The sequence below is a fragment of the Suricata suricatta genome, chromosome 3 (genome assembly GCF_006229205.1).
Source record: "Suricata suricatta isolate VVHF042 chromosome 3, meerkat_22Aug2017_6uvM2_HiC, whole genome shotgun sequence".
NCBI classification, from domain to species: Eukaryota; Metazoa; Chordata; class Mammalia; order Carnivora; family Herpestidae; genus Suricata; species Suricata suricatta.
In genome coordinates, this window is record NC_043702.1 from 24,971,224 (window position 1) to 24,986,118 (window position 14,895).

General features: G+C 38.9%; 1 protein-coding gene across 1 annotated transcript in view; it reads right to left on the minus strand.

Annotated features, from left to right (window-relative positions):
* The window catches only part of CPS1 (carbamoyl-phosphate synthase 1), a 122,904-nt gene that overhangs the window by 6,340 nt on the left and 101,669 nt on the right, over positions 1-14,895 (minus strand). The window contains exons 30-34 of the mRNA XM_029932930.1: positions 14,093-14,200; positions 13,260-13,349; positions 11,749-11,919; positions 8,792-8,866; positions 6,036-6,134 (exon numbers count right to left, since the gene is read on the minus strand). Coding sequence (XP_029788790.1) covers positions 6,036-6,134; positions 8,792-8,866; positions 11,749-11,919; positions 13,260-13,349; positions 14,093-14,200 — 543 coding nt within the window. The remainder of the gene's footprint in view (positions 1-6,035; positions 6,135-8,791; positions 8,867-11,748; positions 11,920-13,259; positions 13,350-14,092; positions 14,201-14,895) is intronic.

Consider the following 14,895-nt stretch of genomic DNA (forward strand, 5'->3'; position numbering starts at 1 on the left):
GCAAGTTTGATTCTGCTTGGAAAGCAAGGGACTGAATTAGATGGCATTTTAGGTTTTCTTCATGTTTTAAGGCTCCTTGAAACACAGTAAATATATATGAAATATTCCAAATAAACTTCTGAATTTTGTAAAATCTCTAATTTGGAACAATACATTATGATCTTCTGCTAAACACAACACACACTTAAGTGAGCACCAAAGCACATTAGAAGATTCAACCAGAGGCACCTGGGTAGCTCAGTCAGTTGCGCGTCTGACTTCAGCTCAGGTCATGATCTCATGGTTTGTGGGTTCAAGCCTCGCATCGGGTTCTGTGCTGACAGCTCAGAGCCTGGAGCCTGCTTCAGATTCTGTGTCCCTCTCTCTCTGCCCCTCCCCCCACATGCACTCTGGTCCTTTCTCTCTCTCAAAATAAGTAAACATTTTTTTAAAAATTTAAAAAGAGAAGATTCAACATAAGTTTGTCCAATTTATTTATTAACTAATACATTAATTATGCATTGAACAAACTATTCTCAATTTCTTAAGTATTACCCAGCAAAATGTCATTAATAATATATGGCCATGTGATAACATTGAAACCATTTTCTAAAATATCATTTCACAAGTACAGTGGTTCTCAAAATGCTGTTCCCTGGAAATCAGCATCCCCTGGGAATTTGTTTAAAATATAAAAGTTTGAGCCCCACCTCAGATCTATGGGATCAGGGAGCTCTCAGAGTGAATCCCAGTAATCTGCATTTTAAAAAAACCCTCCAGGGGATTTCAATGCACACCTAGGTTTAGAAATAGGAGGAAAGAGGGAATAGAAGAACCATCCTTCACTCATTTTGTAATTTGAGGTGAAGATGCATTAACCTTGGCCAAAGTCACAATGAAAAATGTTAAGGAAGGAGTAGTAGAATGTAATTTTTTTTCTTTGCTATTTTAAAGTAAAATAAGTCAGTAAGTCCTCTAAGACCTGCAGACACCAGTCAGAACCTCATTATGGAGCTGTTTCAATGCTGTCCCCCAAGTGGAAAAGATAAATATCCAACATGACAGTATTGGCAGTTCCCAGCCGGGGAACTACTCTGCCTTCTGGTGTGGGGTGTTGGCTTTCATAGCCACATTATAAACTTCTATCAAACATGTATTGAACACTTGTGACACATAAAACAGCCTCTCTACAAAAAGAAATTACGGCTGTCAGCTTGCATCTGAGTAGCCCCAGATTTAATAGCTGATTGAAAATACCTAGGTAAGAAACCATTTGTTACTAAAGGTGAAAAGTACAAGCTGATTTATTTCCTGGAAAATGTTTGGAAGAAGAAAAGTCCTTTAAAAATGAAAAAAATATATATATTTCCTCCAATTATCATTTTCACATTAATCCAACTTCTGGCTGCAGAACAGAAAGCCATGTTAATATTGTGTGGAGCCTGGGACTCTACAGGGACCTCTGCCTCGACAATGCTACGGTTGTTCCTAATGATTCTGTATTGAAGATAAAAGGTTATTCATGTCACTTGGAGTTGTCTCCTTCAAATAAAATGCTTGCTTTGTGTTTTCGAGCAATGCTGAAACGCAGATGTCAGGATGGCACTTGCCACTCCACAAACATCACTGAATAGCCCAATCAGAGGGGAAAACACAGCGAGCGCTCTTGATCTACTCTAGAGTAAATCATTTATTGTTAAGGGGTGTTCCAGAAAACTTCAAAACAAGGCAGATTGCCTACTCATGGCAACTAAAAATAAATCCTGGTGGGATGAGAGGAGGCTGGAAATATTGCAGGAAAATCAAAGATGATTTTGTTGTCATATAACCCTGCATTATGCCTTTCTTATGTTAGGATCTAGGTCTATGGAAAGCCTCTCGTTAGAGATCCAGTGCATGTAAGTTGACAAGAATCCTTCGACAAAATCTAAATCTTGATTCTTTTTCCTCTTAAGTTCTAGTTATACACAATCGATGTTATGAATATTTCAAATTCCCCAGGTAATTTGACCCATAGGATTTAACTTTGGGAGGAGCAGAAACAGAGTGTCTGTGTGTGCAAAGGAATAGAGTGGGAAAGAGAAGAAAAATAAAAGGTTAAGAAGATTGCAACATAACAAATTAGTATGTGTGTGCCCTCCCCCACAAACACACACACACACACTCCACTAAATGTTGAAAAGTGGCTGATCCTTGCTGGTAATGATTTACTATTTAGAATATGTGTTAAACTACCACAAATGAGAAAAGATGGTTCCTGGCTCAGAGTCGCTTTTACCTCTCCTCTATATTTCTCTTTCCCCCCAGTTTTCTCTTATAACCTGTCATGAATATTAATGAGTTAAGGTATCTTCAATTAAATCTTCCTGTTCATAGCAGGAAGCTCGGCAGAGTGGAGGGATAAAGAGAAAAGAAGACCTTACCTCAAATAAATGAGACAGGTATTGACTGTCCTCCTCACTTATACATGAAGGAATAATAAAGCACACTAACCGCACTGGTCTGGCTACCAGTGCTCTTCTGTGAGTGAGTCTGCACAGCATTAGGCTAAATAAATGATAATCTTAAGAAATCAAAATGCAGTTGTGGATGTCTCTCTTAGAACTTCATTAGGTAACTCAACTAAATGCATGCCTTTGGATTTACTGGCCCTAACACCCATTTATATATTAGCAGTTCTTTTTTAGTACCTTCTCAGTTCTGACTTATATATTCAAATGAGTTTATACAAATTATTCTGACCAAGCTGAATCATATCAAATACAATGATTTTTTTAAATTACCATGTATACTCAAATATGGGACCTTAATTGCTTCTTCCACAGTTGCTGTGCAGTTTGGGTAAAAGGCTAATGTTAGATTTCATCCCATTCTACCAAAGAAGATGCCCAGCGAGTTTTATTTTATTTTATTTTATTTTATTTTTTAAATGTTTTATTTATTTTTGATACAGAGAGAGAGCATGAGAGGCGAAGGGGCAGAGAGAGAAGGAGACACAGAACCGGAAGCAGGCTCCAGGCCCTGAGCTAGCTGTCAGCACAGAGCCTGACGCAGGGCTCGAACCCACGAATGTGAGATCTGACCTGAGCTGAAGTCGGAGGTTTAACCGACTGAGCCACTCAGGCACCCCACCCAGCAAGTTTTATAGCCATGAACTCTCTAGTTAGCATATTCTGTCATATTGTTCACTTAAATTTACACCTATGCATTTTAAAAAATCACTCTAAAAGAAAATCCCCCTGACAGTAACGAGGGGCCATCCAGCAACTGCTGGTAAAGGAGGCTCCTCCTGGCCTCGCGTTTAACTGGGTCAAAAAGTGATTCTTGTCCATCTCTTGATGATCAATTTTACCCAGCTACAAATATTTTGTTAAATATAATCTTATACTAAACACTTCCTTAAATATACTTTTTAAACTTTGTAACTAAAAGAGATACCAATCTAAATCCCAAACATGTGTACTTATACATAGGAAAAAAGTTCTTTGCAAGAACCCATATAGCTGTTGGAACACTGATTTCTTTAAAACAGAATGTACTGAAAGATAAAACTTCAATGGGCAGAACCTCATTCCATTAAGAAAATTCTTTTTACCCTACACAACCTCCTATGTTTCCCTACAAAGCAAAAAATTCTGTTCACTGATGCCAAAATCACACAAATATTTCATAGGGATCAAGTTAATTTTTGCTTAATGTTTCCTTGCAGCACTGGAACCAAACAAGGCACAATTTTATACATCACTGCCTTCTTAAGCTGGTATTTTAAAATGTTAGCTCTATTATGATTAGTTGTGAGGATCGGGACTAAGGGCACGGTCTCCTCTGAATGCCCCCAGGTCTCACATTAAACTTTAAGCCATAACTGGAAGTTGGGCAAATACTCTCATACTTGTGACTTAATAAGACTTAATACCCATTTATAACATGATGAGTCTCTCATACGGTGTGATGTGTCTCTAAACTGCCATTAAGCTTCACTATTACAAGTCATCTTGTTAGCCTCTGCTCTAACTGTTCACCGTCTCCCTTCTGGCACCTTTATGAAGCAAAATTCCAAGTTGCTCTTTGCAGAAACTTCTCCAAAGCCACGACCCATCAAGTCTCCAGAGTCTAATTTACTGATATTAAGACACCCTAGTGAGATGATATCTATAATAATCACCCACTGACTTGAGAATACCTGGAACTGCTCTCATTATATTTTTTATTGACTTTGATGTAACCATGCAGGGTTTGAGCTTATTAAAAGTGCAGTAGGGGTCATATGTAAGACCATCTATTGGTTTTTTAAATTTTTATTAATGTTTTTTTTTTTAATTTATTTTTGAAAAACAGAGAGAGACAGCACGAGCAGGGGAGGGTCAGAGAGAGAGGGAGACACAGAATCCAAAGCAGGCTCCAGGCTCTGAGCTAGCGGTCAGCACAGAGCCCGACGCAGGGCTCAAACCCACAAACTGTGAGATGATGCCCTGAGCCGAAGTAGGACACTTAAACAACTGAGCCACCCAGGCATCCCTGACCATCTATGGTTTTTATAGGATCCAAGAATTGCTAATCTCAAATGTAAGTGAATGACTAGGTGGGAAGCATTTAGGATTTTTCAGGAAATTTATAAACAGAATAGTACAGACCCTTAAAATAATTATTCCAAGGAGGAATAGAAGTTTCCTAGCTACCATCTTGCCCGAAGATTTCCATTTGATTTGCAATAATAAACTAATAATGCCCTTTTCATTATATAAAGATACTCTCATATTATTTCACCTTGCTTTGACTTAGAAGATTTTACCAAATAATAATATTTCAAGAGCCTCCTGAGAATATTGTGGGTTCTGCTGCCTCATAAGCCCATTACGTTACTCCTCTTCAGTAACTTTCAATTCGTTGTGGGGTTTCAGACTGAGAAAAACCCTCAAATAACACCCGCGTCTGCTTCAGCTTTGGATCTTTGACATTTATAGACAGTCCTCGACTTAAGAAAATTCAACTTCAAATCAAGTGAAAGCCATACACATTCATTCAGTAGAAACCACACTTCGAATTTTGAATTTTGATCTTTTCCAGTATAGCACTGTACAGTCAGCTGATCTTTTGTGATGTAGGGCAACAGCAGATTCCAGTCAGCCATACGGCCGAGAGCGTAAACAGCCAATACACTTACAACCATTCTGCTTTTCACTTTCAGTATTCAGTAAATTACACAAGATATTTAACCGTTCATTACAAATAACTTCTGTGTTCGATGATTCTGCCCCACCACAGGCTGACGTAAAGCGTTCTGAGCACGCTTCAAGGTAGGCTGCCCTAAGCTATGATGTTCAGTAGCATAGGTATAGTAAATCCATGATATTTTCAACTTGTGATGCATTTACTGAGCTATAACCCCTTCATAAGTTGTAGATCTATAGTATAAATCAAAATGTGAATGAATTAATGTAAGGAAGAAAGGGACAGAGGTTGGGAAGGGATCATATAGCTTCAGCTTGGGAAGTACTGGGTTTGAGACATCCAGACAGAGGTCCAACAATACAGGAGATTTTTAGAAATATGGGATGACTGAGGGTAAGGATTTAAAGGTGACAGTTATGGATAGAGTAGTGGGCAACACGGACATGAGTTGGCAAAGGGTAAAGTCAAAAGACAGAGACAGGAGAGAGACAAAGATGAGGTGAGACCCAACTTTATGGAAAGCATTCGTTCAGGGGATAAGGAGGAAGAACAAAGTGCAGAACATCTACAAAAGATAAAACCAAGGAATAGAAGAGATTCCTATTTAGGGCATCCTAAATCCTTTCCAGAACAAATATCCTTTTCACTAGACTTTTTCTTTCTGTTCTTTTTATTTATGCACTTACTTGTATTGACTGCTGCAGTGGGAAAAGGCAAAACTCAGGGAACATAAAGAGAACAAATGTCCAATTTTTCTATTAGTTGCTGTTTTCTTTAGTGGAACTTAAAACAAATCTCCCCTCTTTTATACCACAAGTAAGGTCCTTGACACAGCCACTCCTGGCATGTGTCCAGGGGCATGCACACAACCCTACACCACTTACCTGGATTCCAATCAGGATGCCTTTCTGGGGGATCTTAAAGCCTGTGGAAAGCATTGCCTTTAGGAAAGCTGTGTGAATGCCTTCACCAAAGCAGGCCACCTGTTTAGAATAAATTAAAGAATAACATAAAAAGAAGCCAAATACTAGTCAACAACCCTTACCAAAAAAAAAAAAAAAGAAAGAAAGAAAGAAAAGAAAAAAAAAGAGATGCAAATGGAAAGCACTTTATTCATAGACTCCTTTGCTAGATTTTATTGAGTTGCCCAAAGACCATGCAGGCTGAATCCCAGGATTAAAAGGCTGGCTGGGACAGATGTATCTTATGGTTTTAATTAAGCATAATGAATGAATAAGCAATTCTTTCTCTATCCAACAACACTCCATGGAGCAACATCACTGGGTTCTCCTGTGAGTTATCTGGATACAAATCACAGCTTCTGGTCCGTAATGTGGTGAGTTACCAAATGTCAGTATGACTTAATGTTTAAATAACGGTATATGTTATGTATGCTATGCCACATTGCATGAATTCACGGGTCAGTAGCACAAATGCACAACTCCTGATCAATTGGTTAGTAGTCATTTTGTACAGCTTATGAGAGAGGTTTCTGAGAAATTCAATAAAGGCATGAACGTCTCAAAGGACCTTTTTTAAAAATCATTTTCATAAAATGAATGAAAATACCCTGCTACTGGTTCTGAATAGCACAGTCATATGTAAAATAAAACAAAACAAAACAATTCCAAACTAACATACAGTGTTAGGATATACAGAGGTTTAGTGCAGGGTAATTGTGCTACAATATAGCTACGAGTCAAATGGCCACCATAACTATAGAGCAAGTGGTATATTTGAGCATGATGGAAGTAGATTCTGCCATGCATATCATCATTTGGCACAGGTACAGAACCACCATTACTGTAAATAACACTGATGATGGCTAAATTCATTCTTTAAGCAAATGACTCCCTTACTGTGAAAAGGATGTTGTCACAACGATGACCTTCAGCCAACCACCAGTACATGCTGCTTTTCACTCAACAGTGAACATTTTCTTTGGTCAATTAATGGCCAACTAGATTACGTAATGTCAACCTCAGTTAACAAAACCCAAATTCTACGATAGGACTAGGCAATTGCATCATAAAAGCAGATACAACAACACAGAAAAGGTTTCAGGAATTTTCTACAAAAAAAATCCCAAACCTCATAAGTAGTCACATATTCAAGTCAAGCTTAGGACTACCATCTTTACCTTGACACTGAGAAAATAAAACACCCCTTAGCCAGATCAAGAGCTAAAGGTTTATTCAATCCCACAACAAGCCATGTGTATACTGAAAGTGTCTCTTGGAAGCATAACTGAGATTTCATTAAGCTAGAATTATTATTCTGATTTCAGTTATGAAATAGACCTTGTAACATCACACTCAGTGACACTTGGAAGTACGACCCTAACCATGGAGCAGTGATCTCTATACTTCTGAAACAGATGCAACAAAGGTGAGCTGAGCTTCTAATTCTTTCATATCTTCATATTTCAACAACTCCAACAATGTATGTCTAGAGGCAGAATGCACATAGGCACTGAAAACAAGTTTACCGCACTAAAGAAAACAGTGCACAGAGAAACAGATCTCTCTGATCTGAACTCTGGATCCACCAAAAACAGCCCTGCTACTGAGTGACCATGGGATCAAGATGAACCTGAAGAGTATTTCCTTAAGAGGCCGAGAAATGTAACAGGCTGGTCATCTTAAGTTAGGTTTTCTCACCTATTAAATTAAAAGCAGCAGCAAAGGAGCTAAAAGAAGGTAATCGCCAACCCAAATACAAACAAGATAGCCATTTATTCCTCACTGCCTGCCATCCTGTCTCATTTGCCTTCTCAGCACAGATGCTGCTTGTAACCAGGCAACCATATAAAACATCACGTTCTTATTGTAATTAAATATTTTTTCTCCTTTCAGGTGTTCCTTAATAGCAAAGAGACAATGACGCCTCACAGTCTGATGTTGCCACTCTGATGTGCACTGATGAGAATCTGAAGGTTGTAGCTAGTAAGTCTGTCATGGGCGAGGTGATTCATAAAATGTCCTGACACTGACATGTAGGGAACTTTCTAGAATCTGACAGCTCTCTACGAGAAACACAGTTCACATTCTTAAAGAAACCTTCGGCTGACTAGAGTCCCAAAACAAGTGAAGAGGGACATCCAGTGGCCAATCCCATTATAGGTTTTAGATAATCCCCAGGAGGTTAGAGTTGCTTATTCTAGGATTTTTGCATTTATTTACAGATTCCACAGTGTTAGATCTTTCTAATGCTGTATGATCATTCTGCATGTTACTAGTAAAAATCTAACAATCTAATGTCGGAGTAGCAAGCGGATGAGGGGATTGGGGGTAGGAAGAATTATTACACAGAGACCTTAAAATAAAACAGAAAGACCCAGGATATTTGCTTAGACATCTAAAGAAATATTTGGAAGCTGTGCTCCAATGTGGAAATGAATTAGGAACATGTGTATTGTATTCACAAGTTAAATATAAGTGAAAATTTAAACACCGGTCTATAAAAATATAAGATTTTTCTTTAGTTGAAAATTCTTAAGCCCTTTCAGACTTACTCTGATAACAGAAGTTTGTGTCCTTCTGACTTCTTAAGAGCTTACTTACTGTATTATATTCAGATCGTAAGACCATAGATTTCCAAGTAGATTAACGAAAGTGCTCATGGATCATTAACTAGTTACCTCCCCAGTGGAAGCCATCTCACATCGCAGAATGGGGTCAGCATCCCTCAACCGGGGCCAGGAAAACATTGGAGCCTGTGAGAAACAACGGGAAGGAAAACTATGTGAGAGAAAGATATAAAAAGAATAAGAGAGGATAAATATACTTAGTGAACCATCTCTCACAGGATCCATTTAGGCTATGGTAGACACATAAAAACTTTCTTTGGTCCAAGCATCCGACTTGAAAAATAGCTTTAAAACTCTGTTCCAAGAATTTCTTGAGCTCCTGGCCAAAAACTTGGGTTAAATAATCACAAATTACTTCTGTAAATAGGGCCCCTGTGAGCAGTCTAGGCCAGTGTTCCTAATCTGGCTACACATATTCTTACTGGAGTGATTTCAGACAAAGTCTACGGGGCATTCGTTTCCCCAAACACAGAGTTCAAACACATTTTTTTCTTAGTAGGCCTTTGAAACATTCCTCTTCTTTTTCAGATCATTTGAACTTGCAACAAGCAACCATGCCAGAAATGTCTGTCTGTAAGCTGACTTCTAAGACATGCAACTGTTGTTGACACCTCTTAAAAGGCTTTGAAGAACATTCTGCTTCGGAACCACTTTGGCCCAGAACTCTCATATGAACTAGAACATAGATAGGAGTGTTTCCTTTTCATTTATTTTATCAGTGCAATTCACTAAGAGCCCAATTCTTGTTCCTTGAATAAATCCATTTGTCTAGTCTGGACTATTTTTCCTTTGACTCTGGCATCCTTCGACGTTCTCCTGAGAGTTCTAACTCAGGGTCATTTCCCTAGATGATTCTTAGTCGAGTTATTATATATTTCTGCATTCCAGCTTCTCTGTACCCTCATCTGTTGACATCCACCCACCTCAGTAGCCCTACGTGAAGAGTGACTATAAATAATAAATTCTGTTTTAAGAAGTCAAGATTCAGACAGGGCACCTGGGTGGCTCAGTTGGTTAAGTGTCCAACTTCAGCTCAGGTCATGATCTCACAGTTCGTCAGTTCAAGCCCCATGTCGGGCTCTGTGCTGACAGCTCAGAGCCTGGAGCCTGCTTCAGATTCTGTGTCTCCCTCTCTCTGCCCCTCCAGTACTTGTACGCACTCTCTCTCTTTCTCTCTCTCTCTCTTTCTCTCTTCCTCTCAAAAATAAATAAACACTAAAAATCTTTTTAAAAGTCCAACATATATACTATATATCTACTAATTAGGAAAGCTGTAAACTGGATGATTTCCAATTTCAAATGCATTTCTTTACAATAGCATTTTCAAAACTGCATATCTATCCATCAATACCATTTTTTGGCTGGAAATTATTTTATACACAGATGTGTATGATTGTATGTATATTTCTGTATCTATGAATAAAGAAACATGAATTTCAAATTTATATATAGAATTTATAGTGAAAAAACGTTTTTCAGGACCATCTACTTATTGCTCTCAAACAAGCAAAAATATTCCATGTATTTGTACCTATGTATAATACTATATATTTTTACTTATGTATAATTCCCACTGTAAGCTTTAACAATTTATGTTGTGTCGTTAGTCTCCAGGAACAAAGTGCCACCCTTACTCAATACAATAATGCACTATAAAATCCAAGGCATCCTAAATTATTAAGTTGAGTAAGATCAATACTATTTTTAATTTATAGTTTCAGCTTAAAGCTTCCACTGTAAAAGTCAGAAGGTGCAGTCTCAAGCTATAACACAATTATGGTTGAGGTCACATATAGGAATGGCAATTTTTTTGAAAGCATCCAAAATATGTAAATATCACAAAAATATATCACATAATATATATTAATTTCATTATATGCTTTTTCTAAAATATTCAAATATATTTATATAACACTAATCTTCATGCTTAAGCTTATAGTTAAAGGTCATAATTATAAATACTCTGTGCATTGGGGCACCTGGGTGGCTCAGTTGGTTAAGTATTTGATTCTTGATTTTGTGTTGGTCATGATCCTCAGGATGTAAAGGATTGAGCCCTGAGATGGAATTCTCTCTATCTCTCTCTATCTCTCTCTCTCTCTCTCTCCCCCCCCCTCATTTCCCCTGTCCCTCCCTGGCTTGTGCACATGCACATGTGCACTCTCTTGAAAAAAATTAAAAATAAAATAGATAAATAAATACTTTGTGCATGGTCATACTGATGCCCCTAGAGGAGCACAATGGATTTATTATTAAGGTATTATTAGGAATATACATATATATTGGAAATTAGTAAACAAATCTTAAATTCTCCTGGCCAATCTTCATAAAGGTGCCATCAATTTCATTACCTACACAGCACCACCATGAATACCAGCTGCTATTTCAACTTTTCAAGCAGAAACATTGTGCTACTGAAAAAAATAGGAATTACACAGGGTGGCCAAGGTAGTTAGAATTTAACTACCACCACAGGGTTACACTTTCCCAAGATCCATTCCTGAAGTCTTGGTGTAGTTCCCAAAGGGCACAATTCAAGCCTTGTCCTAACAAAATATGTCCAGAATTTCTGTTTACCAACTAAACTGACAACATCACATATGGGACACATTCATATCATTTATAATTCACTCAGCTAGTTCGTTTTGAAGTTATGCAATTCTAAATGATTTTTTAAATTTTTGAAGTGGATAAAAGTTCATACAATGTTGCCTATGGTACAACTGCATCATTTTATTCAAAGGAAATATTGTAAATCCCTAGTCACTGTAAATCCTTTAGTTAGAAGTTTCTCAAAGTATAAAGATCTTTTTTTACTTTATTAAAAAATTTTTTAAGTAAACTCTACATCCAGCATCGGGCTTGAACTCAAGACCTGCAGATCAAGAATTGCGTGTTCTACTGTCTAAGCAAGCCAGGCACCCCTTGAAATTATTTTTGATTAAAAATTGTTCCTTTAATTTCCTTGAAATTTAAAAAAGTGACTAATAGATTTTGTTTAATGTTACCTTAATTGCAACATAGTCAGCAGGAATTATGGGATGGTCCAATGTTGGAAGAGGTTTCTCGTCAATGTTCTCTCCAATCATCACCTTGGTGGCCACGTCAATGAAGTCTACCCCCAGTGTTTTGGAAACAAAGGGGAAGGATCGAGAAGCTCTCAGGTTACACTCAATCACCTGAAGAGACAACAAAATTCAAAAACAGAGGAGGATATTGAGAGCCAATCGCAATAGATTAATATCTCCCTGCCACTTGGGTTCTGGCTTTCTTTCACTGGGACCCAGCTCTTGTTTTGCTGACCTCTTCCTTCTCTTCCCACTGCTTGAACTTTTGCTAACCATTTTCTTTTTAGTCAGTATCTTTGAATTCTGACTTTCTTCCATCCACTTTCCACAATTTCATCCCCACACACTGCTGATAGATTTCAATGTAGAGCACAGATAATGCCACATCGGTACCAAAAAGCCTTCATTGGGTGTCTACTGGCCATCAAATTAAAGTCTAGTCCTTGAAGGCCCTCTATTCGCTTGCTTCCATATATACCTCTCTGTGTTATCTTATGCCATTTCCCTGATCCCAATTTTACTTTCTAAGTTTGCCTTCCATTATTTCCCTAGAAAAATAATTTTGCTAAACTGAACTACTCACTATCTTCTAAAATATGCCATATTTTCTCTTAGATGGTCTATGCGTGATGTCCTCTATACCTTCCTTTACTTGTCAAAATTCCAGCCATTCTTCAAGATCCAGCTTAAAATGCAAAATCTCCCTTGAAATCCACCCCATGTCAGGGATATGACTCTCAGACACATGCTTAGGCACATACTTGTGCATGTGCATGCACGCACGCACACGCACACACGCACACGCACACACGAGGCCAGCTGACATGCTCTCTCTGCTCTAGGACTCCAATACCGTGTATTTGCACACTCTGTCCAGCAGTTGTACTCTAACTTATGTTACAGTTATCTATAAGCACATCTTCTTCCCAGTCCTTACCGCACTGCCTATCTTTGGGAGTGGAGACTGTGGCTTACACATAGTTATTACCACCGTACGCCTTCACATAGTGGATGCTGAACCAATATCGGTTACTTATGGGTTACATTGAATAGACTAAATTAATTAAAACTCATCTTGTTGATTTATCTATTTCTGGTAAGCAGGATCTAAAACTTCAGTGCATGTAATTTATGACCATTCTACATATTCAGATTACTTTATGACACTCCCAGTGTCCATCTATATGACACTGTGATGGCAGACAGTGATCTTTCCCAGTGGGTGTCAGAGTGCTTTATATAACTGTGACCAACACATCAGCGCCACCAAGGGCCTGTGTCCACGAACAAGGCAGGCATTAGAGGTTGTGCAACAAGCCACACTCAGACACACATAGCAGCAGCGGTCTCAGGCGCTCTGTAATCAGGCTCACAGAGATTACCAGAGGGACACAGACCAACGTAAGCCGACACAGCAATGGTGTCCTCTCAAGCACCTTGGCGTTTCTTACCAAGACATCATTTCCTTTGACAAGAAACTGGACGTTGAATGGACCAGAGATGGCAAAGGCCTTTGCAATCTTTCGGGTAGCATCCTTCACCTGGATCAAAAAGACAATGATAATAGCCATAAAGAGCATACCTTAGTTAGAAAACATAATGAAAAAGTTACAGCACCTTAAATTTAGATTTCTTTAATTTCTCTTTAAGCAAAGCTACTTTTTCACTATTAACTGTAACAGTAATAATGGCAATAATAATAACAGAAGCCACTAGTAGGCATCTTTCAACAAAAGAATAACATGTACCAAGTATTCATAACAGATTAGCCAGGAAGAGAATAAATAATTTTACAAAATTATCTTTCTGCCCAAGGTCTCTATCTACCCACCGTTATTTAATCTGGCTTTACTTTGAGGGTTAAATGGAATTCTTTCAGTCTGGGTGCTTCCGTACCAGAAACTGCGGTCCAAACTGTCTATTAATCTCCTGACCTACCCGCTGAGAAGAGCAGGACCTGAAATTGCCAGGCACTGCAAAGAGACCAGAGAGATTTCTTTGATGTACTTTTCTCTTACTCTGGACTCTGCAAGGGTAGGTATTATGGTCAGAAAGACATGATGTCTCCTTGCAGGGAGATTCTGTATGTCACATGTGCAAATCCCTCTATCCAACCAGAGCTGGAAGGTACCTTTGCAGAGTACTCAGAGGGTGCTCTTCAGAGCAAGAAAGTTCCCCTCATAATTACATTTCACCTGGGGCATGTCTTACATTGCCCCCTATTTAAAAACATTTTTTTTAATCTTTGTTTTTTCCCCTTGCACTTTTCTTTATAGGTGATGACCTTTTCAATGGCTCCTTGGCTGATGCTTTGTGTGGGCAGCATCAGAGTGGCATCTCCCGAGTGGACACCTGCGTCTTCCACGTGTTCCGAAATGGCATGGGAGATAACCTGGCCAAAAGATGAGTTCAGAAAGAGTCGTCAGACACCTATTTCAGTGAAGCTCCTGCCTCACCACTCCCCTCCCCCCTGCCCACCCCCACCATTGTAACAGAGGCCTGGAGCATTCACTCGTTCCTTCACTCAGTCCTTCATGAGAGGAGTATGAAGGGGCTGTACCCGCAGACTTGGCTGCCTCCCTGAGCAGTGGCGGACTGCCCCCAGGGCAGTGAGAGTGGCTGAGCTGCCCTCCCTCCTCCTTTGACTAGAATAGGAAAAGAGGACAACTTAACTGACTCATGTTGGTGTTTAAGAAGAAATAGGAAACTGAATCATTAGGGAGGCACTGGAAGGATCTTAATCTTTTCCTTCCAGGTTTGGTTTTAGATATTGGAAAAGATGGGAGAGGTGACTAGTTGGGTGCTATAACAGGTGGACCAGGAATAAGGCTGCAGATCTAAAGATTAAGATTTTTAAATTGAAATTGGAGAGGAGAACCTGTGTGGCTCGATTGGTTAAGCATCTGACTTAGGCTAAGGTCATGATCTCACAGTTTGTGAGATCAAGCCCCACATCAGGCTCTGGGCTGCCGGCTCAGAGCCTGGAGCCTGCTTCAGATTCTGTCTCTCCCTCTCTCTCTCCCCTGCTTGCACTCTGTCTCTCTGTCTCTGTCTCTGTCTCTCTCTCTCTCTCTCAAAAATAAATAA